The sequence below is a fragment of the Epinephelus lanceolatus genome, chromosome 19, assembly GCF_041903045.1.
Source record: "Epinephelus lanceolatus isolate andai-2023 chromosome 19, ASM4190304v1, whole genome shotgun sequence".
NCBI classification, from domain to species: domain Eukaryota; kingdom Metazoa; phylum Chordata; class Actinopteri; order Perciformes; family Serranidae; genus Epinephelus; species Epinephelus lanceolatus.
The window spans coordinates 13,806,890-13,832,174 of record NC_135752.1 but is presented as its reverse complement, the minus strand read 5'-3'; the positions used below and the strand labels follow the sequence as shown (position 1 = coordinate 13,832,174).

Genomic DNA, 25,285 nt, shown 5'->3' with positions numbered 1-25,285 from the left:
CACTGTTTGTATAATAGCACACATTTCTCTATGCAATTTTTGGTTGCAGTTCCATCACACTGGCGTGCACATCTGCACCCAGGAGCCAAATCATCCCATTAGCGTTATTGCTGCCACCTGACACCAGATAATGTAGGCATCAAGGTGAAGGGCAGAGTTTGGTCATATTGATCTTTCAACATCAGATTACCCAACACACAGATGACAGCAGAGAGTCAGACCTCATTTGACCCAGTTCAGTGCGGAATCATCCCCATAAAGGACCAAATGCTACATCATTCCTTTCTAATTACATTTCTAACATTCATGTAATAAAAATGGATCATTCTTATTGTCCTGCAGACCAGCAACCTGGGCCAGCATGTTCTTTTTTTCATACTTTCCCCTTGTGTTCAAATAAAGTAGAACTGCATGTAATGTCATGAAACTAAACTCACCTGAACTTGCTTGTGGCAAATTGTTTTCAAGTCAAGTCATAGCTTTTCCATGCATCTTTTTGTTTGTTTTGGTCTGTGTCTTTTGGGGTCTTTTTGTGTCTGTCAATGTTTTATCTCTCTTTGGGATAATCTTGTGTCTGTTGTCCGTCTCTTTGTGATCATTTTTGTCATTCTTGGTAATTTTGTGTCTCTCTCTGTAGTCATTTTGTGTTTTGTGGGGCTTTTTAGGTAATTTTGTGCCCTTTTTTGTCATTTTGTGCTTCTTTGTAGTCGTTTTGTGTGTCTTTGTGATCATTTTTGTGTCTTTTTTCGTAATTTTGTGTCTCTTTGTAGCCATTTTGTGTCTGTTTTATGCATGGGAATACTCTGCTGCTGTAAGTGTTGATGATGTGAATGTGCAAACTTGACCAGCATCAAATCCTGGACCCAGGTGTTCAGAAATAATCTGATCAGATTTCAGCTATTGGATTGGATCAAATCTCACAAATGAGTTGTTCAAAGGAAAAAAATGATTCTGAAATCGGATTCGATTTTTGACCGTCAGTGTGTATTGTTCAAAACCTTCAAGTAGGACTGGGATTGTCATGTCCAAGAAGTTAAGTTAGTTATTTTTAGTTCTGTCTTGTGTCTATGTTGTCTCGTGGCTTCCTGTTTTATTTTGACATCCAACTCTCCTCTCGTTTCAGGTAACTTGCCCCTTCCTCTCGTGTGTTCCCACCGGTCTGATTGTCTGCCCTGCCCTGATTGTTTCCACCTGTTTCCCATTACCTTGTGTGTGTGGGTACATATAGTCTGTGTTTCCCTTTGTCCTGTGCCAGTTCGTCTTGTCTCGTCAAGTCTGAGGTCCTCCATGTCCCATTTATGATTTATCAGGTTATGTATTCTTTTGATACTTTGCTCAGCTTTTGCCATTGTCTAGTTTTATGTTAATTTGATACTTTATCTAGCCTTTTCCTCGATCCTTGTTGTTTTCCTCGCAAGAGTGATTTTTTTGTTATTCTGATTTGGTTTTAGATTTTCCTCTGTATGAGCGATTTTCCTTTGTTACTTTGAAATTAAAGATTGTTTATTTGCACTTTAATCCGTCTCTGAGTTGTGCATTTGGATTCAGATTCAGGTTCAGTTGTGACAGGGATATCTTTCATCCAAAAAAAGTGGGATTTTCTTGTTCCAGCAGAAGGGTGGGCTCATGGTGAATTTCAGGAACAAATGCACTAAAACTTTTAAATTGGTCAAATATATGCACATTTAGTTATATTTTGAACTTTGCTAACTATTTCAATCATTGACAAAGCCAATAGTAAGGGCCGGCTCAGGCTTGTTTTGGACCAGCCCCTAGTTAGGCTGACATAGGCCTAGTCTGAAGGGGGACCTTCTGTAATACACTGAGCCCCTTCTCTCCTTCTCTCCTTCTCTCCTTCTCTCCCTCTCCTCAGTTTCTGAAATGTTGGTTCTTCTTCATTTGCTGACATTCCCGCCCTATTTCTTTAGCATATCACTAACTCGGCTTCTCCGGAAACTTTGTGCTCCACTGTCTGTAGGTTACCTTGTATCGCAGCTATGCCTGGATCATGTGTCGTGGTTGTGCTGCTGCATTGGTCCTGCCTGATGCCTGCTTGATGATACAGTTATTATTACAATATTATTTCTAAAATCAGTGTTATTGTAGCTATTGTCATTACTGTCTGCCCTGCATCTCTCTTTGTCTCTGTCTCTGTCTCTCTTGGTCTCTCTCTGTCTCAATTTCTCTGTCTCCATTTATGTATCATTTTGTGACATGGATCACTACACATTTATGTTGATCTGTTCTGTATGACATCTATTGCACATCTGTCCATCCTGGAAGAGGGATCCCTCCTCAGCTGCTCTTCCTGAGGTTTCTATCAGTTTTTTTTCCCCATTTAAGTGGTTTTTACTCATCCGCTGTGAGGGTCCAAGGACAGAGGGATGTCGTATGCTGCAAAGCCCTTTGACGCAAATTGTGATTTGTGATATTGGACTTTATAAATAAAATAAAATTAAAAATGTTTGTTACTTTTACCTGATTCAGCTTCTTTGCTGGCTTGCTATAAAACTTCATATTTTCATAGTGTGATTATTACCTTGTGATTGAGTGGTGAGTGGTCAGGTGTTGAGGGTCTCCATGTGGTTAACCATAACAAAGCCCAATGACTATCAGAGCATGTATGATATATGGTTCTGATATCCTCCTGAGTCAATGTGTGAACATACATAAATATACTTTTTTAAAAGATTTGGGCAGATGTCAGTGTAGAGACAGATTGGACATGGCCATAGAAGGGGAAAGAGAGAGGAATAAAGTGAAAAATTACAAATTAATTGAGCAAGTCCACCATCTTCCACCATACCCTAAGTGCAGAAGTTCAGTTGAGTATATGTGTCTTTAATATTAAGCTATAGCTGCCATTATAAAACTTAAATTGCTTAACTTCTGCATCTTTATCTTTCTGTCTAAATTCTAACGGGATTCATTCACTCTTGTTATGCTTGCCGACAGGGTAGAAATTGAAGACCTCAACAGCTACAGTACAACTCAGATATGATCTGCTATATTCCCCACCACCCTCTGCTGAGTGAGTCAGTGAGAGGACACTGACACCACTGCTTAATAACTGAGGTGTTGACAGTAGCTTTGCAGAAGAGCTAATTGGAGAAGACAAAGCAGAGGTTAACTGGCCTGAAATAAGACAGTTAAATTAGCATTGTGTGTGCTCTGTGGCCCTTTCTAAATCGGGCAGCATATTAATGACTCATGTTATATGAGGCAAATGTATCTATTATTAAATAAAAATGATTGGATACCTTTGGTACACACACAAAAATAATTCAGCCATAAACATACAAGTGAGAAAATCCAAACAAGTTTATTTACAAACACAATACCAGTATAAAGAATGATCTAGAGTCAGTTAAGAAGCACTGTGTTATATATATATAACCTCCATAAAGTACACAGACCAGTTCCCTTCCTTTTCCATTCTTGATTCAGTTGTGTCTGTGCAACAATTTAGTGGTGGAGCCAAAACATTTTTGGTGTTCATTTGCTGAACTCATATTTCTTGTGCATAAACACAAAGAGTCTGTATAAATGATCAAAGAAACAACATAAATCTTATCAGCAATGATGTCCTTCAAATACAATGGAAATAATGGACACAGCAGAGCATGAACGGAGGAGTGACAAAAAATTCATTTACAGTCTCTTTTGCAGTGTACAACAGCATAAACAGCAGCTTTCCAGTGTGTCAATGCACACTGCCTTCGAGAGTGTTAACTAAATGTTCACAGTTTAAAGGGGAAGGTGAAAGAATACAGTGGTAACAAAAGCACTTCACAAAAAGGGCAGCAACCGTCTTCATACGTGCATCGTCATTCAATGGGGACTGCATCCACTATTATACAATTCAACAAATCCATTCGTCTCTCTGTGAAAAGGTTTGTGTATTTATCTCCAAAAGCACTGTGAGCTCCAGGGGAGGCTTAAGTGTAAACATATTTCAGTGATCATTGAAGCAGGCACACACAAAGCCAAGTATAGACTAAAGTCATGCAGAGCGTTACATGATTATGAATGGAGTTTACAGGGAGTAAGACTTCGCTAATTCCAATAGAATACAAGCTGAGAACCGCACATGAATTCCTACACCTTAGAGAGTCTTAAGTGTCCTTTGATTCGAGAGACAAACTAAGATTTAGTTTGAAATTAATGTATTTGTAGATAAGCAAAACACATGGGTGCATTGCATATCATATCGAGGGGTTTTATTATCTCATAAGGCAGCATGGCTTAAGACATGAATGACAATGAGAGGCTGGGTGGCTCAACAGTACTCTGAGTACTGTATCGCTTTACAAATTGGACGGCCTTGAAAGCCAAAGTTTTGCTCAGGTGGAGTCATTTTAAAATATTTATCTGGCTTTTGTCCAAAATCATGACAAGCCAAAAAAGCAAATGAAAAAGAAAACATCCTTGCCTCGCCTCATACTTTAGGACTTTTAGACGGGAGAAAGTAGGCCACTAAAAACAGGCCATTTCAATGGTGTTTTTAAAATATTCACCCAGTGAATCTGGTGAATAAGAAGTTAATTACAAAAGTAGACAATTGGATGTTACAATTTTTTTCTCCTTTTTCTTCTTAATAACAAGGTTCAGGTTTTGTTTTACACAAACATTAAAAGCTGCCACACCCACAGAGTGTCAAAGATAAAGAGAGAAGAGAGTGGGAATGAGGGGGCACAAAGACACCCACTGCGGCCCGTTTCAGCATAAATATCTGTGCAACGTTGAGTAGAAAACAACACCTCTGTACAGCAGAGCCACTAGAAAACTTCACAGAAACAACATCACTATGAAGACCACTTTTCACATTAAAAACAAGCATCCTATGGTTAAAGAGTGGGAGATAACCATAGTGATCTGATTGGCTAAGTGAACAAATTAAGGTACACATCGAAAAAAGAAGTATGTTGGCAGTCAAAGCAAGCAACCTTCACTGTGTCGTGGAATAAGTGAGAGCAAAGACGTGTGCGCTCTGAAGGCCAACTCTCTTTTTAAATAGGGAGGAAATATTGTTTCATTGACTGAAATAAAACAGGCAAACCTGATTTTAAATAAACTAAAAGATAAACTACACTAAAGCAAAGGAGTGAGGGATCACGTGCACTGCCCCGTGTGTACATTGATGATCCCACGAGTATGCATGTGAATGAAGTTGAAAATTTCGTGAGGCATCGCGTGGAAGCCCGGCCGTGGCTTGACGTTGTCATAGTAATGGTGAGTGATGAAGATGCCAGAGGGGTTCATGGGAAATGCCCAGAAACCATAGAGGTGGACTTCCTCGCACATCTCTAAGGCGGCGGTGACGAGCATTAGGCCGCTGCTGACCCGTTTGGCCCTGACGCCCTGCACTGCCCAGAAACGCTGCACGTTGAGAAGGTACTGCGGGTGGAAGAAGAACACGCCTCTCTGGGAGTCAAAGTCATCCAGCATGTACTTGACTCTGAAAGATACATCGGTGTTGCGGGTGTTGTAAAAGGCGGGAAGCACCACTGAGGAGTTCTCGTAATTCTGGAGGACTTCGTAAAATGGCCGCCGCCATTTCTCCAGCTTCTGAAATCTGCAGAGGAAGCGAAACATGAGATCCTACGAGCCAAAAGAGATGGAGATATAGACAGATAAAGAAAGAAAGAGATAGGCCTGATTTCTCGCTCAGACCCATATTTACAGTACCTCTCTGTAATGATGCTCGGATTTATTGTCACCAGATCTGTTTTAGTGCCAACATCAGCTGAATACTTTTCATTGATGGGTGGTATGTTGCACCTGCAAAAAAGAAAGCACAAGTTCACTGATAAGACATGCTGGTCCGCTGCATAATTGCTCATTCAATGGTTGTGATGAGGAGTTAAGCATCTACAATAAATCAACATTAACTGACTCCTCAACAGCAATTTTCCGATCATAGTTTAGCATCTGTGCCAGAATAGAAAGCTTGGCAGGCATAACAACACTTAGTGGGTTGGGGTTTTGCAACAACCTATTCAGTGCAACACTTGGGTCTCTTTGTGCAAATTAAGTGTTCTCTATTCACATATAAAATGTTGCCCAATCACAGACCAGAGCATTTTAACTACACTGGCTATCCAACTGCCAGATAAATGTTGGCATTGTACGTTTATGTAAACCATGAGTATGTAACATTTGTAATGGATATGTTGAAATTTTACTTTTCTACAACACTGTGGTCAATGTGTGGTTATGTTTAGGCATAAAACACACTTGGTTATGGTTAGGCAAATTTGTATTTTGGCTTGAAATACTCGGTTTTGGTGGCACAATGATGTCTGGAAATGCCGCAGAACACATACACTGCTTTAGCACATGTATGCTTTTTTAAACACGGGAAAACTTTTTAAAAGTAGGTGATGGACTTCTTTCCCATTGCCAGTAGACTAGAGCTGTGTAGACAAGTATACCTTTTTTTCATTTCTGGTGTGTCTCGTTCGACATCATAGACAGGCTGAAAACAGGTTAGTAAACAATAGAAAGCAGCATGGAGGCTACTGAAATTGTTACAGCAGTTAATTCTTTTTTCTATATTTCTTACTTATTGAGTTTCTCTCTCAAAATCACTGCCAACTTAAGCTGGACAATGTTTGAGTGCTGCTTGGTAGGAGATGGACAGTATTTCATGGTGGCCCTTATTTTATCACACTGGCAAATGGGCCAAAATGAGTGCATCCACCCAAATGTTGTATTTCCATGGCTGCTGACTGGGGCTAATTGGAGCTAGAGCCAAAAAATACCTGACTACTGCAGAGTCATTTGTCCAGGGAATGAATGCCAATTGTATCCTTTACCATTAACTATAAAAATCAAATTTTTGTGGGTGTTAATGGGTTTTCATCCAGTGGGTAAGGGGCTAAAATCAGCTTACATACATGTAATCAGAACTACGTACTTTAAAAATGTTAATGTGATACATACGACATGTACAAATGCCCTGTATCTGCTTTTTGCAGAGACGTACAATACCAACATCTTCCTCTGGTGACGGGTCTGAGGAGTAAGTCTTTTTATGTGACTGCATGCTTGGTTGCCACTGACACTAAGTCCCACTTGTATTCGTAGACAACAATAATTAACACTGAATGATTATATCCTGTATATACCTAAACACAAAATCTGCTGAGTCAATTTCCTTTCCACATTTGGTGTTCTTGATGATGCCGCCATTTCCAATAACAGCACATTTCTTGTACTGTGATTTGGAATACGGCATATCCTAGATGACACAGACACGTTTTGTTAGATTCACACAGACAGCATCGCAGGCTCTTGAAATCAAATGGCTCTTATCACCAGGTTAAGTAGCATCAAACCAGTGGTAGAATAACAAAAAACAGTATGGAAAGGTTATGGTTATGAACTCACATCTGGGAACATCTTGAAGACTTCAGTGGTGATGGGAAGAATACCACTGGTGTCCACCTCATACCTCAGCTTGGTCCCTGCAGGAGTGTTCCTCTTGGTGGTGAACAGAAAGGAAGGAGCATTACAGCAGCGAGACAGAGACATCCTTCAGGAGGACACCAAAGAAAAGAAGGAGTTAGTTTCCTTGTAAAAGACTGCATGCCAGAGTCAAAACCATAATTAGCTTTTCCCTTGTGTTGATATTAGCTTTACCTCCTCATTGTTTGGGGTCCCACAGACCCTGCTTCTGTATGTGTAAAAATAGCAATTGCAAAATCAAACATTTTTTTGTGTGAATACATTTTTAATCTTTTCTTGTGATCTTTTTAAAACCAAAACTACAAAGAAGTGTTGTAAAAAAGATTTTTGCCACAAACTGGGCTTTCACATTTAATGAAGTGACAAAAAGCGGAAATGACCATAAAGCATCGTTATTGTACCTAATAAAGAAAGTATTTCATGTTTAATATGTTAGAGGGCTTTGCATGAGCAAGTGCAGATTCATTTGTTTGACAAGACATGTGCAGTATGTCATTGCATAATAATGCTACTTGGGGTGCTTGGGGTGACCCCAGGGGTCTAACTTCCTGTTCAGCTGAGTTGTTATAATACAATATTGGCATTGTACATTTCTGCAAACCATGGATATGTAACATTGGTATGTTTCATACATATCATATCACAATCCTAAAGTGATGTTCAAGAAGTGGAGAGTTTTCCAGCTGTGTTTTTAGCAACAAAAGCAAGTATTTTTAAGGAGAGTTTGGGACATTTCCAGCCATGCTTGTAACAAAAAAAGTGGGCATTTTTTAATGAGAGTTCATGGCATTACCATCAGTGTTTAAAGCAACGATAACCGCCTATTTTTTTAAGGTGTTATTGGATCATCCTTAGCAGGGGTCGTGCTGGTTGTGATGTGGCGTCAACAACCAACAACCAGCAACCAACAAACATGTTTTCCTAACCCTGACTAAAGCCCTTTTTAAATAGGAATTGTGCAAATTTGCAGGAAATCAGTCAATCAGTCTTTTTTTCAGCATTGGCAGTATAAAAACAAAATCGGGGAGTGCGGCAAAATGCCGCCTACCTACTTTTGTTTATACAGAATGTGCCTTTTTCGGGGCAATGGGGGGCGTGAGCAAGTAAGAAAATGTATAGCTCAGCAGTGACGTGGGAGGGAAGCCGCTACTGGTCAGTCCTTTGGTGATTCTCTCTTAAGTCGGTCCGCCCTTCACTGTTCCCGTCATCTGACGGTTAATGACCTCTTCGTTTGCGAGGGCAAGGAGGGCGAGCAATTCCTTGTCTCCCCAGTTGCTCATCTTTACAGTGTCTGTCAGGTTTGCGTTTCCCGCTTGCTACTAGCTGTGCACTAATTCCTGCTATCAGCTGTTTCGTGTTTATCCACCGCCAGTGGCTCGCATGTGCAGCGCCATCAACAGCTCCTCCCACAAGTCATCAACAGTCCCTCCTGTTGTGGAAGGGCGCCTCGGTCTGTTTAAACTAAAAGGGTTCCGCCAATATGTTTACCTTACGAGGCGGAAAATTGGGCACCTCAGATCAACTCACCAATCCGGCTCTGTGTGTCTAAACGCTCGCAACTTGCCGGCAAAACGGCCCAACATTCGCGGAAAATCTGGCAGTGTAAAAGGGGCTTAAGTGTTTTTATGCCTAAACCACATCCATGGTAAATGTACAATGCCACTGAATTGCTCTTTTTGACCTCTGAACAAACTGTTAAAGAACTCTGTTACAGAAATCCAAATAGACTTATACAAGATGTGGTGGGATAGTCTTGTATATGAGGTTCTGTCAACACTAATCACAGATATATAGAGAATATGAAAACTCAAGGTTTTACAACTGTTTCTGACACTTTAATAGAAAACCGCTGAAACATATCCATGTTAAAAATCAAGTAATTCTTAATAAATAAAAAAATCTAAAAGTGATAAGTCAATATTAAGTGTATTTTTGAGCTGTCAAGAACCCCAATGAGTACACAGGTTTAAAGCACCAAAAAACAGAGGCAGTGGGAAAAAAGAGAAATGTTCAATGTGCAGACTGAGAAGTAGTGAAGTCATGTACAAGATTTAAAAAAAAAATCTAGTCATTCATAAGTACATTTCCTCTGCTGAGACTGAGTAATGCTTACTTAAAGTTGCTGGTCTCCTCCTTGTTCTGCTCCCACCTACACACCTGCAGGTTTCTCCATCTCTCAAACAGGTCTGAGGTTTTCACCCTGGCAGACAGGCAGAGAGACTTGTGGAATGAGGAAGGATACCCATGGCCATGTATTTTCCGATTAATGTCTCTACAAGGGTAGTAAATTGAAGAAACACCATAAAAAAGACTCAAAAAGACAAGCAAAGGGGGGGGGGGGGGGGGGGCAGAAAATTGCAGTGGTCACTGTGTGATGGCTCTACTGATGCTACTGGATCTAGACTTCTTAATACGAAGGCAGAGGCTTCATCAAGGATGTCTGTGAATAGCTGTCCTTGAACTGACATTTCCTTTGAGATGATTGGGAGATGGGATTTGCTCTGGGAGGCAGGGTGGCACCATTAGTTTCACTGTCTGGCAGAGTGACAGCAGCTGCTCTCTGCCTCATGGCCCTTCATCAAGCGCCCAGAATGCATTTGACATTAAAGTTTGGCAGCCTGAGGGACACGCACAAAAGGTCACTGGACAATGTTCACATTCATACAACAGGAAATGTACTGCTCAAATTGCAGTGAACACAGCAGGCTCATTGAGGAGGGAAGGCTAATGAATCCATGCATTGGTCTACTCCATAATGTGTCATATATAATGTAATATATATAGGGTGCTGCAGTTAGACTGACAGTAAAAGCACTTTCAGCTGTAAAATATTGGTGATAAAATGGATGTCATGTGGCAAGACTTAGGCATTGTTCTCGCCTTCACTTTGACTTTTGCAGTGGATAAATTGCTGTTTGTTGTTTATTAGATAATCACAGAGTCTCTGCCACTTGATTACTCAATGATTATGATAAAAAGCAGAGTGAAATGATGTTCAAGAGTCATCAAATCCATTCATGGTCACCAATTCAGATGAATCTGCCCAATCTATCTCAATAGCTCTTCAACAGACCTTTTTAACAGGGAGGTCGTTATTGATAAAAACGCATGGAAAATGTTTGCACTGAAGAGGGGACTCTGGCAGACTCTAGAAATGATGAACAATACATTGTGCATCACAAATATTTGTGAGCAGAATGTTTGCTATTACATCAAATCACACTGGATGCTATCGTGTGAAAGTGGAGGTGTAATGGCCCCTTCCCCACTTCCTAATCCCTACATGCCCCCTTGCTCAGACTACACCCATCTTTGAACCTTGCCTTCATTTTGATCTCAACTTTTGTGAGCAAATCTTTCACGATTGCAACGCTATCGTGTTGACAAAATCTGTCCACAGACAGACAGAAAGACAGACAGACAGACAGACAGACAGACATACAAACCAACATATAAACACCTGGCAAAACACATTACTCAAATTGACTTTTGTGGTAGGTTCTCCAGGACCACAATTCAACATGATGACACACACACAGACTCATGAGGTGAAAACAGTACAATCTATCACCACTGGTAAACATCTCTTTTTAGGTTCACAATCGCCATATGTCACCTCAAGAGGTTCGTAGGATAAATTGTAATAACGTTGGTGAGTTTTCACCATCAGGTCAAACGTCAGGTCAAATTTTTAAGCTGTCCAGTAAACTGCTTGTTTCTTGACCAAATACTTGCCAAACAAATGCCATTCCCATCAGCCTCAACTGCACTCTGTTTTGTGCAAATTAGCAAACGTTAGCATGCTCACACGCTAAAATGCATGTTTGCACTGTCATGTGAACATGTTAGCATTCTGACATTAGCATTTAACTCAAGCCTCATAGAGCCGATGGTGAAGCTGTCCTCAGTTGACCCTGCTATATTCTTTATTTTATTCCTTTCTGGACGTTGGAAGAAAATCCTGCAACCTCAAAGTGAACTTAAAAATGTCAACAAGCTAAAACTAAAACGGTGTTTTACAGTTCTCACTGAACACAGACAGTTCACTGTTTCCACAAATCAAGTGGGGGATGTCTTCCTAACTTCTTGACAGGTACTTGAGGATCGCCTGAGGGGGAAAAAGATGTTACTCTAAATAAGGTCGTCCACCGCAGGTGTGGGCTACATCACAAAGAACACTCACATTGTCAAGACTTTGACGTCCATAATCTCCTGTCTGAGCTCCCTGCAAGCAGTGGAGTTGTATTCATATGAGCCATCGTAGTTTTCCAGATACCTGGAGGGATAGACACAGTCATCCTCGGCCTAAACTTCTCCACACACACAAGAGAATCAACACAATTACCAAAAAAAAAACTGTGGAGATAAGAAGCAGTATATAAAACAGTGTGTTGAAAGGACACCATAAAGGAAAAAAGCTCACATTTACTACAAAATGTCTTCATGAATACTAATATATCAGTGTAGCGTTGTGGGATGACAAATGACAGAAGTGATGTAACTGATTTAAGGCGTCACAAACGTGATACTAACATAAGGTTTACTGGACACTTGCACCAGATTTTATTACATCTTAGTCTAAACCAACTAATACACTTACTGAGGAAAAATAATACCTCTCATATTTTCACTTATTTAATGGGTAACGATGAGAACTTGCATGGTTTAAAACCAGTTTGACACTGGCGTTGTGGTTAAAATGTGTATATATGCTGTGTATTAATTCAGAAGAGAAAAAGAGAACAATCAGAATAAGATCAGATAGCAGCATCTGGTTGATGTGAGTGTCTTCTTTGATGTGAAACAGTACAATTATTTATATATTTATATACTTAACTACATAAAAGTAATAATGTGTGTCAGCTGGGCTGGAAATAACGATGTGTCAATACATTGTGCACATAAACACATAACACAGATATTCATGCAAACTTGTAATCATAACATGGAGGCAATTACCAATAGGGTTTTTGTAATTTAATATTTTCAACTAGAGTTAAAGAATCTCATACATCTATCTTACACATATAAAACAATCATTACACTGAAATGGCAACATTAACCAAACAAAAATAATGTCTTCAGCATGGTGGTGTGACTGTGTTTTTGGTGGATTTGTCAAAATGGTCTGCAGAGACAGCTGGAAGGATTCATACTTGATGTTAAATTCATATCAAGGTGTCAGTATGTTGCCATTTATCCGTGCACTGATGCCTCATTTCTTGCAGCATGTTGTATTTACGTGCAATCAGACTGCAGTCTGGATAAAATGTGTGTGTTTCTGTTTTGGGACAGGATGGAGGTGGTGGTTACAATGGAGTTTGAAAGGGGAGAAGGAGGAAACCACCAGTGTAACATTCTTTGTTTCTGTGTTTACAAGATGTGGAAATCATGTTGGGCAGAGGAGATATATGATTTTTCTTATGCTGAAAAGATGAAAAAAAAAGAACAAATATAATTTTCATAACTGCACTTTGAAGAAACAAGCGTAGATGAGATGTAAGTACTTTGTGCACAGAGGGATGTTAGTAAGTTAGCTGTTAATGGAGTGGTTCTGAAATTTGGAATTTCCTTCTGCTTTCAGAGTATTTTAAAGCGAGACTATGTGACTATGTGAAAGAAGAAAGAACCCATTGTTCCTCTTACATATGAAAAGTTGAATTCATAAAATATAAAACACATTCTCCACTTTCTCTAAAATGATCACCTAATGTTGGCTATTGTATGCAAATTAGCATTAACAAGTTTGTTTGCTGACGTTATGAATCCTGTCATTAATTTCCTTCGAGGTCGATGTCGGCTGCGTCCTTTGAAGGCAGCATCAGCCAAACCAAATGGTCTCCAAAATGGGACAGTTTGTAGAGGATTTCCTGGTTGCATCAACAGTTGTTCTCGCCCCAACCAGTTGGTGTTCCTGTTACCTAGCAACCAGCTGCGTTTGACGAAAGAAGGTGTACGCTAATAAGTTAGTTAGCCCTAAATCATGGACCCAGAGACTGTTATTATATATGTTTTTTTTTTTTTTTAAATTTCGTACTTGAGATGATTCATTGCTGGAGACATCGCCGTTTGATATATTTCAGGCTGATGGACCGTTTTCAGGTAAACTTATTAAATTAAGATGGTTTAAGCTCTGTGGTTTTAGCTAATAGTAATGTTATCAACAGTTAACCATTAGCTAGTTAACAACTGTTAGTTTACTTAATATATCATCGTCACCGTTGTGCAATGCGTTTTGGGATAAGCTGGGCCACTAAAGATTCATCCGCTGTGTCCTCCAAATTCTGGGAAAGAAGGCTGGATTTCTGGGGCTGCATTTGAAGGAGCCTTCGAAATGGGACAGCCTTGGTCGTGCAGATGCAACGCAATCAGTCTTCAGATCCAGCCTTCGAAGGCCGCAGCCCCTGAATTGAGATGCAGCTTAAGTACGCTGTAATTTAAACTTCTTTGCACGTGAGTTCCTGTGTGTGTATCCCACTGACAAGCTAATCACAGAAGTGTAAAGCCCACCCCTCAAGTTCCCGCTGCGTTAACACTGTTCGGTAACCGACAAGTTATTGGAAAGTATCCAATTTTGAGAGCTTCTCTGTTTTCACCGGTGCAACATTTGTAGCGCTTGTTTGGCAACCAGGAAACTCGCAGACCAATTACTTGTGTTGGATATCATCTCGAATGAAGCTACTCAGTCAATCAAAGAGATACACACATGGGCGAGACGAGACGAGAGACAATAGTTTGAGAAATAAGTTGGGCCAAGAAAAGTAACACAGAAAAAAGCTTTTAATCAAGAATGGACAGACTCAATGACTTTTACTCATGTTCTTCTTCCAATGGGCAATTGGGGGAGGGGGGCTCACGTATTTCCGTTACGGCACTGCTCGTCTGCCTGACTCATTGATCCATTATCTGTCTGAGGTCTGCAAGTTAGAATCTATGGCCCTGACCATGGCTCTGAAATATCAGTAGTCTGTGTATTGATAAATCAAAGGCGTTGTCTCTGGTGCTAAAGTAGCAGATGGATTTGTAATTTGAGTCCCGCACTTCCATCAGTATTGCCTTGGATCTACATATATATATATTACAATATTCTCTAATGAACTATATAGATGTTAAAAAAAATCAACAAATCGCCTACTGTGTTCTGTTATCTTGTAATCACCACTTGGGGCCACAGTGGCCACTTTTCAGCATGAGTCACATTGTCTCGCTTTGTGTTGATGGATTTAAATTAAATATCTTTCTTTTGGTAGATACTACAGATCAAAAGGTCGTTGGATTTTGTCCAAATTCTGAACACAGTTAAAACTGTTGCATTTATTTTCACCATTGTGTTTCACCAATTGTTTCAACAAAGTGTTTACTTTAAGGGGAATTACACACAAGGGTAAAATAACCACAGAAAGGTACAAGATAAAGTTAAAGCATTACACTAAATAGAAGATAAAATTTAATTACTGTGACCAAAAGTCTTGAAAAGGCCTTTGAAATGTTTTTAACTTGCATGGAAATACAACGTTTCAGCTGTTTATTTCTGCCACACAGGCATGAGGCAATGAACAGGCACTAGAATGTGAGAAACGTGCATTATGTTTTCACATCAGCCAAATGCTTTTGTCCAACGTGTCAATAGTCTCACCCCCAAAGGGTTTCTCTCTTTAGCCCTGATCTATAATTTTCCTTTTAGGTTTGGGCAGAGGGCCACAGGCTGCATTTAAATAAACTTGTTTATATAAATAAAGGTATTGATCCATGCAGCTAATTTTACTTTTAAAGTTTCAAAATATAACCCTTCTGAGGTACATCTGAATCTTGTAAAGCTCTAAATGTCGTGATATGTTTTCAGATTAACCTGTAAAATGCTTCAAGGTTATTGACGAGCTTTGATGCCAAAATGGCAGCGACTGCTGTGTTTGTTAGAATGAATGTTGTTTTTTTGTCTCATTAGATAGAAAGATGGAGTATGGTGTTTTGGACGATGGATAATATTGCAGAATATTACCTGTGGAGGTAAATGAGGCGAGTTTAGAAAGAAATAATAGTAATAAAAGAACACAACAAGCAAATACAATGGAGGGATGCATTAAAGGAACAAGATGCTGGGATGAAATCGTACAAATAAGGAACAATGAAACTGGTTGTCTACATCCACCTGATGATGCAGTGTATTTCTGAGGTTTGACTGAGAGGAGCATCTGTTGAATAGAAAATACCTGACACTTCTGAAAAGGGCTATTCATACTTGTTTTAGCTAAGATGATGAAACCTTTGCAAGTGTTCTCTGTTCAGATCTCAAAAGCAAGACATGTAATTCACTTAATGAGATGAATTTCATCTCATGTGGCATTTTAGGGGTTCATCGTACAATGCTGGTGCAAAAACCAATCCAGAATGAAAAAGACTTACCAGCATTTTACCACAGATACTAACATCTACTGCTCAGTGTGATGAGGATTTGGAGCTTTGGGGAACTAAATCTGGCATGTTCCTGTCTAATTGCAATAAGGAAAGTAAAGTGGAAAAGGGGGTAAGTCCAGGTCGCAGAGAGAGACAATGCAGATGTGAGAAGGGGCGATAGGGGGGAGCAGAGAGAAGTGTCCACACTATGTACATGGCATACACACAGAGCTGTGCAGAACATATGAGACACAGATTGAGGAGGACAAGGCATTCGGAGATGGGTGCTGGATGGGACACAGACGTACGAGGAGAAGCCAGTACATCAACAGGAGACCGTGGTTCAACCAGCTTCTGAAGGGGGGGATGGGGATCTGGGGTCGAGGTGGACGGGATCAGACAACATGCAAGAGCAAATCTGAAGTGCAACCACCACTGAAAAAATATGAGAGTTTATACCTTTCAGAGTAATGAAAAAGAAAGAGGCATTCTTGGGTTTCTGTGAAAGTACTAAAAATGCCTTCAAACTGGCCTACCTTTTTTTTTTCTTCTTAATATCGGCTAGGCAGGGTGTGACTATTACGGAGATCTGTGAATCTGGCTGAAAATTCTGACGGAAACATCTGTCAACATGCAGACAGGTTAAGTTAGAGTTAAATATGTGTCCTGTGACATCACCACCCCCGCTACCTTCCCTAAACCTGCAGATTACAAAACAAGTAGAGCATAAAAAAGTGTACATGTGCTGCAGCTTTGTGTTCTCTCTAAAGCATCTGAGGAGACTGCTGTGCTTTATCAGCGGCCCAGTCCACACATGCAGGGCTGGGTCGTCACTAGGATGGATTTGAAAACTGTTGTGTTCTCTTTCACTCTATCTCTCTCTCGCTCTCTCTCTCACGCACACTCTCTTTTCTCAGAGGTGTTGTGCAGTCAGTCACGCTGGAAAAGTACCTTTTCCTTCCATTTCTGGCAGGCTTCAGAGATCCATCATCCGAGAAATTAACGGGACCGGTCCAATTTCCTGTCTCGTCCCCTTTGAGTCGGCTAAACTGTTGCGCACTAGTAAGAAAATGAATCAGTTTATTTTGGGATTTATTGTCCTTACTGTGCAGATGTCAAACACATACAACCAAGCCCATGTGTTCACTCATAAAATTCAACTGCGCACACACATACACACACACACACACACACATATACATTAAAGGGCAACCAGCTTTTTGGCTCAAGAAAAACAAGTCAAAGTATGACACCAAACATGGTTAGAATGAATTTTTGGTTAATAATGATATCATGGTTTGAATGGTTCATTTATGCCCTGCTGGGCTTTTGCCACTATTCCGAGTGTGATTCAAACATTCACACTCTGCAATATTTGGCCTGCAGGAGTGGTAGACTTTTAGTTCAATGTATTAAAGTCACAGTGATTTAAGGGAGGAACAACAATCATTGCCAGCGCTGCTGTGAATGTCAAATTACTTCTGAGGAAGAGATGCCAACTGAGTTGCCAAGAGCAGATTTCCACGATTTAGACCATATTTTGAGCCAGATATTACTTTTAAAGGCGATTTCTTCAGGGATTATCTCAATTTGCTTTTCAAGACTACAAATTTGCAACACAAATGTGTCCGTGTCTAATAAAAGGCACTACTGGCTGCATTATCAGATATTTTCACTAAAAATATTACAGTGAATTCATCAGAGGAGGCCATTTGGTGCAGGTGCTTCATAGCGCTCTCATAATTAGGATGCTGTGCATTCTGAGTACACCAACTAATTTTAGGGAACGGGGGGGAGCTTGTTTACAGTAATCTACAAAGAGTCTTTTTTTTGGATTTAATCCCCTCACGGGAGAACAAGTGAAGACTTACAATACCAAGGCCTAAAACGTATTTTGTATTTAACAATATCGCTGGGTATATTCTATGCTGTTGACAACAAATCCCATAAAAAGACAAAAACCATGAATGCGTAACTTTCAAATCTCCAGCCTGTCTGTGGCTCTCAGATCCAAGTCCATTAGTTCCTAGTAGACATAAATATATATACTTTTACTCTTTAAAAAACAATCAGCAATTTGCTAAAACAGCTGGATGCTGCACAAAAGCTAACTCAGCTAGCTCACTCAGACGGGACCAAATTGTGTATTTGTTGCAGCCCAGTTGCCAGAAATTAATTGTTGGCATTGTATCTTTCTGCAAACCACAAATGTGTAACATTTGTGTCATCTATACGTATCATATGAATGTTTCTAAAGTGACATAGTTCTGATTACATGTGAGTTGAATTTGTCATTGGGAGGAAGAGGGAATGGCATGACCCCTGGGCAAGATGGCTGCCAAGCAGCAGCCCACTGCTTGAGACCAACAAACAACTAATCCAGTTGTTTTGGCTGGTTTTTAGCCATACATCTGTAACATTTCCAGCCATGATTGTGCCACTAAAACCTATTGTTTTTAGTGAGCCATAAGCAGCATTTCCAGCTGAAATTGTGCCACCAAAAGCAGGTGTTTTTGACAAATCATGGGAGGCTTTTCCAGCAGTGATTATGTATTTGGGTATTTCAAACCCAACAGTCTCTTGCTAATCATAACCAAGTGGTTTCTGTGCGTAAACATAACCACACGCTGATCACAGCATTGTTAAAATGTTAAGTTTCAACATATCCACTACATAATAACAGACAAACATTAAATATACATGGTTTGCAGGAATGTAAAATGCCAACATTTACTCTGCTGATTGTGTGGTTTATTGGGACTATTTTTAGCCAGAGATTTTGTGCATTGGCTAGTATCTAAAGCACCAGGATTCGACTCAAATAAAAGTCATCATAATGAGATAAAATGTCACCATGCACAACTGTGTTGCTCATTTTGTGTATTTTTATCCATTTTTTGGACAACAGTGGAGGTCTATGGATCAGAGGAATAAGCGATCCTTGGTTTTTGGTACACCTGCAATCAATTCATCTTTGGATTTGGTCTTTTCATGTTATTTGTTGATGATAAATATCCTTTGAAATTCCACAGTTCTTTAATTATGAACAGATTATTCACATACCATACATCCAAACATCAGTGGGTGTATAATTTCTCCTATCACCAACTGATTATTATGCAAGTATTCATGTGTGACTCATTTCTGAGAGTGCTCCGTGGGTGTTGTGCTAAATTCAGCAGGGAAACTGAACCCAAAGAGCCTTTCTGGGTGCATTATGTGATTGAGCGTTCATCACCGGGAACTCATGTCAGTACTGATCTGCAGGCGCATTCTCTTAGTGCCACTTCAACTCCTCAGTAACACTCTGTAACCGGCTGCAGAGAAAGAACACGCTGAAATCAGAAACATGTCTGTGCCTAAAAGAGGACAGCTGTTATGCAGAAAAGCAGATCAAACCAGCACAATGTAGTCACATATACCATGAATCATAATCATCAACAAAACTTTACTTAGCCTGTTCAACCTTGATTTGATCAGTATCACATATACAGTACTGATATTTTTTAATATGCGGTCGCCAATAAAACCCAATCAATCTTATGTGACCACCTCTTACTCACTGATCAATCCAGTGCGTTCAGTCCAAACATTAAGAGTCCATTTATCTCCCATTAACTCAATTATGAGCACAGACAGTAATCTAAGCATCGGACGAACAACAAGCACAAGTTGTTCTGTGGCACTAATGTGCTCTGATTCTGCCCTTGAGCGTTGATAATGGGACTTGAAAGCAGGAAGGACTTTTATACTATTGGATTTTGTGACTTGGCTGGCTTTTAGGCAAGGCCTGGCACAATGACTGAGATGACCATTTATTATGTCCTTGGGTATTTCCTGTAACAACTTAGGGCTCCTTAAGTTGGGTACTTAATTGTCTTTGGCAAAACAGAAAACTTAATGCTGTTATTTATGAAAGCAGATGTGATGTCCTCTGGATCTCTGTCTTGTTTCCTCTCTGCACTTTTAACAGGGAACCACTCTTGTAAATGGTGTAGGAGCTGTGTCCTCTAAATTATGAACTAGCAGTTCTATGTGCTGCTATGTGTTAGAATCAATAAATTCTCATATAGCTCTGCAAAAACACAGAAAGCTGCTCAGAATCAGGGGGATACAATGCAAACACATAATACATCGAGAAGGGCTCATAAACAGAGTCAGTATTTGCTGTAAACAGGCTTGTAGCACAAAATTCTGGACCTTGTACATATTCATTCTCTATGGGCCTCTCCGTGCATCTGCAGCTATTCATCTGAGTATGTTATTTATCAAATACCAAATATTTGCTGGTTTCAGCATCTAAAAACATTAAGATTTCTGCTTTTCTTTGTTTTGTAAAGCCCAGTTCAGACCAAAGATTGGCAATGAGATGAAACTGTTGTAGAATGTTGCGGGAAAAAGTTGCAGCGATGTGGACTGGCTCAGCTCGACTCAAGCTGGCTGAAGGTGTCGCCTGCGACTCAACTTGTCAAATTGTCCTGGCTTGATTTAGAACATAAAGCACGTCACCTGTTTCAACAACCATTTGGCTTGTGGCGAAGTCAGCTGGTCAAGTCAGGTACAAACTGTCAGAAAATGGCGTGTTCGCTTGCTGTGGCATTCTCTAACAACAGCTTTCTGTCCCCGCTGAGTCCGTCTCACTTAGATCAGCAGCATCCCCGACCTCACGGTGTAGTGGTGATGCTGCTGGCTGTATGTACGCATTTCAAACTCAAAAAGAACTCTTACAGAGTACAGGAAGTCAATTCTATGTAGATGATAGGCCGTCTTGTCCAGTTTCATTGGTGCAAAGTGGCAAGTTTTCAGAATGTTGCAGACCGATGCATTGCAAGTACTTGCGAGTTTCAACACATCTTGTTATGAATCTTTGGTCTGAACTGGGCTTTAAGGTGTAGTGTGTAGGATTCAGTGGCATATTTTTGTTTGGTTTAGTTTTTGTGCAGTCACCTTGACCTGTGGGAAAGCTGTGACGGACATTTAAACCTATTTTTCTAATGTTTTAGAGATATAGAATTAACTGACAGTCTAGATACCTATTTGTTGCAGTTGCAAAGCCACTAATTTTCGGATGGTTACTAACCAGCCTGGGGCCTTTGGTGCTGCTCCTTCTAGCTGAGAGTATTTTTAGAGATTGCCCTCTTCAAGTCAAATAGAGTTGAAAGTTAATATGTCTTCCTTCACAGAAGTGTGTCACTCACTGAGATCATTTAATGAGCTTCCCTCTTGAATCTGCACTGCCATTTTACAATCCTGCATTCACCGCTTCTTCATCTTAATGTGAGTGAAGGCAGGCAGCGAGCTGATTCATGTGACTCAATGGCCAGAATTATTAAGTACAAGAATGTTCATGACTTAGTTTGACATTAACGGATCTCTTCATACATTTAGAGGAGAGCCCGTTGCCCTTTGGTCATGTGTGGTGAGCTGGTTAAGGTTGATAAAGCTGTTACTCCCAATTTAAGCACCCAAATGTCTCCTCTGCTGCGGTTTGAGCCTATAGATGCCTCTGGTAATTTACAGAGATATTTTTGTCTGTGATGCCCTGAAACACAAGTGCAAGACAAACACCCTGCCAGCATGTTGTCATGCTTGTTTTTCACAGGAAACCAGGCTGGGTGTGGTCGAACCCATGTGGACAACAACTTCTGGTTGATTACGCTTGGAGAGATGTCATAAGATGACGTCTTCTCCCTCTCTCTCTCTGCATCACCCCCCACACACATCCATGCAAACACAGCCATCACATCACTCCCTCTCAGTCTCTCACTTTCATCGTCTCCTTCCTCTCCCCCCCCCCCCCACACTTGCACTGAGGTGTGTGTGCAGACAGACTGTAGCAAAATGGCTGCCGCTGCATGAGCCCACTGGTTTCTGTTGTGTGGCTTGTTCCCCTCTATCTCCTAAGAGGGGGACAGGTGAAGAAAAGGTGTGTGTGTCTGGTCTGAATTCATGCATCTCACACCGCAGAGGTTGGGATGCCATGAATCCACATTGAGCATCATCAGACCAGCCCAGCAGGGTGGCGGGGAAGGGGGGTTAGCTGTGGGGTGGGGGGCGTTCAGATTGCAGCACATGCTGTATATGTTTGCTTTAACATACAGTATATGTGCTGTCTGTTAAATATCTGGAGGTGGGGATAAAGTTTTCAGATTGTTCCTTCTGTTTGGAGTGAGATTTGGTGTTCTTTGTGAGATTTTCTTTTACCACCTTGAGATAAAACATCCCGGCTTCTCAGCATCTGCTCGTCTCACACTGAAATTTGTCTCAGAATCTAAAGATAAGGGGCCTGCAATTTGGTAGATAAATTGGTCTTTAAATGGGGGTGGATGAGTGCAAAAGTGGACTTCCAACCAGCTCAAGAACCTTATGAAGGAGACATATACTGTTGCAGAGGTATTATAAAACATGGCTCTGCAGTGGCTGTGTGTGTACCGAATGCAGCCTGGTACAAATGATTTATTTAACAGGGACCAATAAGAAATACACATCATCTTTATCATGTTGATATCTGTAATCATCATCATCAGCTCCAATAGCTTTCAGTTGCATTCTGATAATCTGATGCCGCTGTAAGATGTAGGCTACGACCAGTCAAGAAGGCTGAAGCGTAAAAATCAAATAAAGATCTTTGGAAGAAAAAAAAAAGAAAGGGAAAACATTACCATACACAGCTGGAGCACTGTGTATGGTATGAATGTGATGCTTCGTTCTCAGAAAATATATAAAAAATAAATCCAATGGAAATTGTTTCTATGCCACTGGGAAAAAAGATGGATGGTTAATTGCTTTTGTTCTTTCCAGCCATGAAAGCTTGTTTTCCCCCATGCGCCCCTGACATGTAGTTCATCCAGGCTACTCCCATTTACACTGAACAGTTTATCATTTTTATCATTCATTACTTATGGTTTTCATCATTCAATTCATCACTGAGCATTAACACAAAGCAGCTATGAAGGCATGCTTTTTAAAGCTGGGTATTATCCTTACAGTGTTGTTATTAACAGCAAGGCCTGCGCTCTAATTGCCTTTGGGTAACGACGACCAAACAGAGATAATCCACACTTACCTCTTAATGTAGTTTTTCCCATAGAGAATCTGTTGCAATAGTGTGACGAGTCCAAATGCGCAAATAAATATAAAGCAAAGAGATCTATTGCCGAGTATATCTTTACCCGACGATGGGTCGGCGTATCCCATTCTTCGGCGCAGCATCCAGGGCTGACAGTGACACCCGGTTAGGTGTCTCTCTCCGCTGCATTCAGGACCAGGAGCTCAGGGGTCTTGTACCCGCTGGACAGGACATTGTCCATCACCTTTCTAGTCTATCTTACTGCTCTCATACCGCAGCATCATTGCTGTTGGGTGATAAGCATCTCAATGTACCGCCAGTTGCGACCTCAATTGTGTCCAATTCGACAAAATAAATTCTCTATATTTGTATATTTTGCAAATGGACGGGTGTAAAGACATTAAATCTTATCTTGATTTGTATCGGGTACCGTGCGCAAACTGGTCTCGACGAGGTGCAGTCGCTCGGTCGGATGTGAGCAATGCAGATGATCCAAAAACGCGCTCAGAAGGTTATTTGTCTGGAATTAATCCCGAAATGATAAATAAAAATAATGCAAATGCGTTGATGCCAAGCGCAATTTTTCTCCCTTTAGCTTAGTGATGCGAGCAGGGGAAAGAAAAAACATTCTCCATGCTTCATCTCAAATCTGAGCGTGACTGAAATGTTAAAGGAGGAGGATGCGCCTTTTCTCAGTCCGGCAGCCGGGGGCGCGCCGCGTTACATTCAGATGCTCCTCGCTCACAACCCAAGGTCATGGTCTCATTTACACGGATGCACCCGTGCTCTCAGAATAGCCTAAATATAAATCCACCTCATTCACCTGATCCCATTAGGCTGTTAAAATGTACCTGCCACTAAACTGTACATCATCTAAAAAGTCTTTCAGGCTGATGCTGCTGCAGCACTACTGTAGGGGAGAGCGGTGTCGGCTGGGACAGGAGGGCAGTTGGGACAGGGTCTTCTTAGCAAGTTAGAAAACAACTATGCCCATATTCAGCCACACCCTATTTACTTTACCTCAGTGGAGTGGAGACCTTTTACAATTCCTATTTATTTACAATGTGAAAGCGTGAAAATAAATTTGTGGTTCTTTGTTATTTTCATCCACAATACTGTTTTTAGTAATGCCACACACACACACACACACACACACACACACAAAGATATTGTTAGAATGCTGATTTTTGGGGGGGCTGATCAGTTGATGCTTGTGTTTGCTGTCTGAATTTTTGTTGGTAGCCAGCACTGGAGTCCAAAGTGTGTCTGCTCTCTCCCTACATCCTGGTGCAGTTGGGACAGTATTGGTTATAGTTCCTACCTTGTTACAAATCAATAAAAAAGTAGATGAAAACAAGACAAAGGCTTGTCACTGAGTGTATTAAAAAATGCATAGACTTCATTTAGGCCCACATTTCAACCCCTGAGCATATTTTCATGTGTTGGATTCATCTATTAAACTCTCAGCTAAATAACATATCTCAGTAATTTATCTTTAATATTTTTGTTTTTCTCAAAGAAACACATTGTTAATATAATGTGTTCAAACTTAAAATTTAGGCTGCTTTTTTACCGATTTACATGTCATCCCAACCATCCCGAGAAGGTGAAATTTGGGGGAAATGCACTGGTAAAACAAATGTGCCTTTCTCATTTGTGTTGGGCTGTGATAACTGATAGATTGTTAGTAGAAACCTGTATCTGTTCAGGGATCAAACTATTTTCCATTTCTGTTCAAGAAGTCTGTGAGCAATGGAGGGTTATTTTGTGTCGATATAAAAACTTCCCACTCTCCCCTATATATTACCCTTGATTCTATATGCTTATATAAGTGAAAGACTAGACAAACAATTTTCTTAATGATACCTCTTCTCTTTCTAATCTAATGGCTATTTGAGTTTCACTGTCTCCTGCCCACTGTTTTAGGGCCCTTAAAGCTTGACAGCAACAATGTGGCTAAACCCTGGCACCATGACAGCGGCACCTCCTCAGGGCCAAACTCCTGACAGAAGTCAGATCTTTACAGCACTGCTGCTGATAATTGTGTTAGTCCCATTGATTTCTGCCAGTGTCCACTATGACAGCTGTTTGAATGTGTCATCAAAGTCCATCTGGTGCAGTCTGGGCTGCTTCAGCAGTGTGCATTAACACCGTTACAAGCAGCAGAGTCGTAGGTGTGTGTGAAAGAAGAAATACCTGATAAAGATTTATTCAGTCTTAATGGTGTCAGACTCTTCAAAATGGGGAATGTGGGAGGATTTCTGCCCCGCACTTTAAGAAGTTATCAGTGAGTGCTTTTGCAAATCTGTTAAGCCTGCTACTTATAATGACACATACTGTACAAGGGACACA

The 25,285-nt window shown here is 40.5% G+C and overlaps 1 protein-coding gene across 4 annotated transcripts; it reads right to left on the bottom strand.

Annotated features, from left to right (window-relative positions):
- Positions 1-3,303: 3,303 nt before the first annotated feature.
- On the bottom strand, positions 3,304-23,857 carry st8sia5 (ST8 alpha-N-acetyl-neuraminide alpha-2,8-sialyltransferase 5). 4 transcript variants are annotated; one of them, XM_033646040.2, is made up of 9 exons: positions 22,931-23,857; positions 16,816-16,923; positions 16,401-16,487; positions 11,654-11,746; positions 9,584-9,670; positions 7,393-7,537; positions 7,131-7,243; positions 5,689-5,781; positions 3,304-5,575 (listed from the first exon to the last, which is right to left on the bottom strand). In XM_033646040.2, exons 1-9 carry the CDS (start codon positions 23,074-23,076, stop codon positions 5,113-5,115), a joined length of 1,335 nt encoding a protein of 444 aa, XP_033501931.1. In that variant the 5' UTR covers positions 23,077-23,857; the 3' UTR covers positions 3,304-5,112. The 4 variants fall into 4 exon arrangements, with proteins under 4 accessions (XP_033501931.1, XP_033501930.1, XP_033501932.1 ...); XM_033646039.2 differs by having other exon boundaries at positions 9,584-9,742; positions 22,931-23,851; XM_033646041.2 differs by lacking the exon at positions 16,401-16,487 and having other exon boundaries at positions 9,584-9,742; positions 22,931-23,850.
- Between the last annotated feature and the right edge of the window lie 1,428 nt (positions 23,858-25,285).